This window comes from Sinocyclocheilus grahami, unplaced genomic scaffold, assembly GCF_001515645.1.
Source record: "Sinocyclocheilus grahami isolate Dianchi unplaced genomic scaffold, SAMN03320097.WGS_v1.1 scaffold204.1, whole genome shotgun sequence".
Lineage (NCBI taxonomy): Eukaryota > Metazoa > Chordata > Actinopteri > Cypriniformes > Cyprinidae > Sinocyclocheilus > Sinocyclocheilus grahami.
The window spans coordinates 670346-676448 of record NW_015505383.1 but is presented as its reverse complement, the minus strand read 5'-3'; the positions used below and the strand labels follow the sequence as shown (position 1 = coordinate 676448).

At 34.9% G+C, this 6103-nt stretch overlaps 1 protein-coding gene across 1 annotated transcript in view; it reads left to right on the top strand.

Moving 5' to 3' along the window:
* Positions 1–5552, top strand: part of LOC107595569 (spermatid perinuclear RNA-binding protein-like) — a 69895-nt gene extending 64343 nt beyond the window's left edge. Inside the window, exons 13-14 of the mRNA XM_016286003.1 lie at positions 1533–1583; positions 5008–5552. Of these exons, the coding sequence (XP_016141489.1) occupies positions 1533–1583; positions 5008–5084 (128 nt within the window). The 3' untranslated portion in view covers positions 5085–5552. The remainder of the gene's footprint in view (positions 1–1532; positions 1584–5007) is intronic.
* Positions 5553–6103: the final 551 nt, after the last annotated feature.

The window sequence follows — 6103 nt, the reverse complement described above, 5'->3', positions numbered from 1 at the left end:
GTAACATTTTCTGTTGATTGGAAATTCTTAATTATTGCCCTGATGGTGGAAATGGGAATTTTCACTGCTCTAGCTCTTTTTTTAAAGTCACTTTCTAATTTGTGATGCTCAGTTATCTTTTGCTGCACATCAGAAATATATTCTTTGGTTTTTCTCATTGTGATGGATGATTAAGGGAATTTGGCCTTTGTTTTCCCTCCTATTTATATTTCTGTGAAACAGGAAGCCATGGCTGGATAATTTCATGTTCATAATCACCCTGGTATGCTCAAAATTGTGAATATGAATGGGAATATACTTCAGAGATATTTTACTCATAAGAATTTCTAGGGGTGCCAATAATTGTGTCCACGGTGTATTTGAGAAAAACATTTATTTCATAATGATATTTCCCCCATTTTAAATTCTTATTATCCAATGAAAGGTTAGATTTTTGTGAATTTTTTTAATAAAAGATCAAAAGGATTAACAATGCAGATTAATTTTCACAGCCTTCTTTGATCATATTTACCAAAGGTGCCGATTTTTTTGGCCATATCGCCCAGCTCTACTTACATTATCGTTCAAAAGTTTGGGGTCAGTAAAAAAAATGTAAACGATTATTTTTATTAATCAAGGACCCATTAAACTGACTAAAAGTAACAGTAAAGACATAATGTTACAAAATATTTAAAATCAAATAATGCTGCAATTTTTAACTTTCTATTCATCAAAGAATCATGAAAATAAAGATGTATGACAGTTTTATGGTTTTCAACATTAATAATAATTAGAAATGTTTCTCGAGCAGCAACTCAGTATATCAGAATGATTTCTGAAGGATCATGTGACTCTGAAGACTGGAGTAATGATGCTGAAAATTCAGCTTTGATCACAGGAATAAATTATGTTTTGCAATATATTAAAATATGAAATAGTTGTTTTTAATTGTAATAAATATTTCAATTTGTTACAATTTATAATGTCTTTTTTTTTCTTATCAAGTCAATGCAGCCTAGGTGAGCAAAAGAACCTTTTCAAAACCATTATACAATCTTACTGACCCCAAACTTTTGAACAGTAGTGTATAAATAGACACTACTAAAATCTGATACAATTTTTCTTAAGTAAAAAAATAATACGTAAAAAAACTCAAATCTAGTGTTTTGTTGCTATTGACCAAAGCCAATACTTTAAAAAATCTTTACTTTTGCTGATACGGTGTACCTTATTTTTAATATTTCCTTTTTATGTTATTTATTTTTTACAAATCCTTTAGATTTTAAAATATATTTTCCTAAAAGTCATGTTGCCTTACTTTTGAATGGAAACACTTACTCTTGTTATTTTTAGCATGGAATTGTGTCACAACATTATTTGCATCTGTTTGTTTGTTTATGAGGTGTAGTTTGTCTTCAGAAAGGCTCTGTCACATGACTCATGACAGTGAGGTCAAAGGTCACAGGTAGCCTTGAGGCCCTGACACGACTCATGTGAAGGAGTCTTAACACTTACATTTCACCATATATATCATGAATACCGTGTTCTCGCAGGCTTCGGCGCCCCATACGGGTACAGCGCAGCGGCCGCCACTCCTGCATACGGTACGTACCCCTTCCTTCCCATCCTCCCTTCCTCCAGTCAGGGTCTAGGGTCCAAATCTGCCCCCACTTACTCCCCCATTCAGCTCTCAAATTGGGCTTTCAAACCCCAAAATCACGTCGACAAAGAATCCCGTAGAGAAACAACTCCCTGGACGATGGAAACGAACCATAACCTTTTGGTTCTTAACCGTGGTTGGAGCAAGACTTGCTGCACCTGGCCTGAGTGTGACTTTGCTCGTCTAGTCTGCCTGCTCGACGCTTGGCCCGTTTCTCCTGACTCTGGGTGGCTCTCTAAGCGTCAGCGTAGTGCTGCTGTCTTCAGCACACAGTTACACCATTCAAAGCAGCCGCTGGGCATGATGGGTGAGAGGAAGATCACGATAGACAGTCTGAAGACTAGTGCTGTGACTAGCTAGCATAGAGCGAATACTTTTTAAAGGGATAGATCAACTAAATCTGAAAATTCTGTCATCATTTACTCACCCTCATGTCCTTTCCAAACCTGCATGACTTTCTTTTTTTACTGTGGAACACAAGAAAATGGTTTGCAACAGTTTTTATTCACACATTGAAAGTCAGTGGGGTCCAAACAACAACACTGGAACCCACTGACTTTCATTGTAGGGACAGAAAAACAGTTTTACAGATTATAGCTAAACTATTTAGGCTGAGTAAAAGATGACAGATTTAGTATTTTTAAAAACATCAGTAAAGACGTTTTGTTTAATAGTTTAGTCTGCGTCATCTAAAGGCCCGTTTACACCAAGAACAATAACTGTAATGATAACTATACTAGCATCCAAGCTCTTTAGAGTCTGATTGGCTGTCAATGTTTTTATCATTCATTAGCTTGAAAAAAATTCAAATGAAAATGAATTACAAAGATATCATTCCTCTAGTTGTGATGTGGACTAAGCTATTTTCATAGAATTAGGCTGATTATTAAAACATTATAGATATCATACTTTAAAAACTCAGCTTTGTGCTTAAATTGCTCTGTTAGAAGGAAAATACCTTATTATGGTTACTTGGTTAAATTTATATGGCATAATTGAATAATTAATCACACTAAATCAATGCGCTGAATTGACAGCCCTAGTTAATATGCCAGTAAACACACAGTGTAATCTCCAGACTGCCGCATACTAGAGAAAGCTCTGACAAAGCGTTTGACCATTAAGAAAAGTTCAAGATTACTGACATTCACAGCTCCTCTCCCATGGCCTTATGGGATAGTAAACTGTCCATCAGATCTCAACAGTATGTTTCACCTGTTGATTTATATAGTATGATTTCAGACATACTGTTTATTTCATATTCTGCTTTTTGCACATTCAGAACAGTGTTTAGTATTATTTATATGCTATTAAAGTATTAATATTAAAAGGAGCTCAAAGTTTGACACCCCTGCGGGGCCACCTGCATTGTGCGGACTCAACAGCCAAAGCCATCGAGGTTGTGAACTATTCGTTTGTAAATATTAGCTTCAGGTAACTGTCGTGCTTTGTTTAAAATTCATCACGCACTGTTATTGCAGCTGTCTGAAATCTCTGCTGAGTTTTGAAGCTCCATGTTAGGGGTGTTTTTATAGTTTATTTCATTATGCTTCACTCAGGCACAGCATTCTGGGACACTCATGTTTTAGGAGCACCTCTCCGGTCAGGCCCAGATGAAGATGCTTTGAATGAGCCTTATGTGCAGGGGGGACTAGGTGAGGTGGGCTCAGCGGGAACCAGGCTGAATTTGGAGGGGTGTTTGCTGGGTTTATTTCTCGGAGGATGAGGGGGGTGGATATGGGGTTGCTCCCAGCGCCCTGGTCTCTGCCTGCCACATAAAGACTGTTCCTTTAGGTGGAAGGTGAAACCCGGTATTGTGCTGTAAGAGAACAGTGCGGCCCTCTCTTTGACGTCTCTCCGGTTTGGTGCCTGAGAGCTGTGTGCATGCAGTAATTCTCACCAGTCATCTTACGCTGCCCAACCCTCTTCCTCCTGTTGCTGCTTTGGGATTTCTAAATGGGAACGACTGTGACTACTATTCACACACACGCACAAACACACACGGCACAGAATGAACACTCCACATAAGAGCGCCAGCCAGCAGATCACTCCTGTAACCCTCCATGTACCCCTACCCACAATTCACATGTATGCTTCGGACACTAGGTTTAACTTTATTACTTTCAATTAGATCTAGAGTCTAGAAGTTAAGACTAGGGCTGGGCAATATATTGAATATTTATGAATATTAGTTTGATTTAAAATTAACCACATGAATATCACAATGATTTTATGCTGTTTTTTTTCCTTAATAAATGTTGCAACGTAATGCAAATTCTAGTGACTCTTAAGTTAGACTCATTTATAGAAAAACTAAAATAAATAAATAAAAAATTGTAACTAGAATTTTACCACATTTTATTATACGTTTTATACATTTTATACACATTTATACATTGAAAAAATGACAAAAAATAATGTGTTAATTTCATGTGAAATTGAAAAACCTAGATTGTTAGATTTGTACATTGTGAAAAAATATTATTCCTTTAATTTAGTGTACATTTTGTGAAAAACTGGGGGAAAAACCACCTTGATTATTTTTAACTAGATTTTAACTGTATATTATTAATTAACTAGATTAACTGTATATCACAATGTAAATTTTATAGATTGTAAATAAAATAAAAAAATTATTATTATTCCTTTAATTTTGTGTTAATTTTGTGAAAAGCTGAAAACCGTAACTTGATCATTTTAACTAGAATTTTACTGTATTTTATTAGATTTTTTAAAAATACATTATTAATAAAATAAGTTGTTGTTGTTGCTTTAGTTTCTTAATTTCATGAAAAACTTTTGAAAACATACTGTATTTTTAACTATAATTTTACTGTGTTTTTATTATTGAAATTATACTGAAATTATTGATGGTTTGGTTAAAATGTTGGGTGCTTTAAGAAAATATCTCTGGAAAATAAATATACAATAAATTATCACAGTAAAAGTATACTGAATTTCAGAAACACGCTCTTGTAGTATAGAGAAATTCAATTAAAGGACCAGAGTTAACTGTTACATTTTATTTAATGTACAGTATATCATTCAGCCCTACTCAAGAGTCATTATTCATAAGATGACTGAATATAGGTCAACTGTATGTGTATATCATATCACATGACATTAGGCAGCAGGTACATGTGTGTCATCTCCTATCTGAATTAATGCTTGATTTATGCCCTCTCTTTTCACCTGACCTCACTCTTCCTGTTCTTCCGCTCTGCTCTGCTCTGCTCCGCTCTCTTGGGTTCATGTCCCCATGCTAGAATTAGAGTGAATTGGCATTAGCTTCATTTTAAACAAAACACCCTCAGGTCTTTTATTTTGTCCTGGACTTATGTGGAGTGCTCTTTTCATTTTCTCTCTAGGTTTGCCCAAGAGAATGCTTCTGTTGCCCATCATGAAAGTGCCCACCTACCCCATCCCTCACTACTCTTTCTTTTAGCTCAGGAGCCTATTTTACACACACACATACACACACACTCATGTACACACACACGGCATAAATGTACGTGAGAAGGGAAGGTCAGATAGCACAGTCCTATCACATGTAGGGACAGCTGTTAAGGGTATTTGTAAAGTGCTTTTTATTTGATCAGCATCACATTTTTTTGTTCTCTTACGGTCTTCTGGTTTTAAGCAAATACAGGTTTTATCTTCTTCAGAAAGAAAACTTGAAGAATTTGTACTGTGAATTGTTACCTCATTCTTGGAAATGTAAATTATATCAGCCTCTTTTGTTCTCATGGTTGTGTTTTTCTTAGAGAATGGGAATAGGCTGTCAAGACAGGCTTAATCTATGTACGGTTATCAGGAGCTGTGTTTAAGATGTATAGATCTAATTCATACTACTGCTAACAAATAAACCTTTATCTTCATGAACTGCTAAGCGCACTGACTGGTGTATATTTGAAAAATCTTTAGTTACTAATTTAGCACATGCATATATATTCAACTCTAGCTGTTTTAAGCTTTAAATTTAGCCGTTCTAAATGTACATTTCCTTTAGCTTTCAGACGTTTTAAGGCATGTTTCAGGTTCAATACAATGTTTTCTCTATGGACAACATCGGTGCATTCTGTTGATGACCACAATTTTTTTTCTGTTTTGTCCCTCAGTTTGTAAAAATAAGCAAAAATCGCTGTAATGCACTTTCTGTGCAAGTATATGAGGTTAGTCATGCTGTAGTGGTTTTTGTTTTTTTGGTTTTGTTTGAACTCAAAGCGACTGTGATAACATATAATGTTAAAGCTATACTTTCAAAAACATGTACAAATATGTGTGTTTTAATGTCAAAAAGTCCTGTGCAATAGACTTTAATTATAAGTGCATGACTGCGCACAATTGTTATTTTAGTTTATTATTTTTTTATATACATGTTTATATACAGTATATATATATATATATATATATATATATATATATATATATATATATAGAGTGTACGGAAAGAATATTGACCCC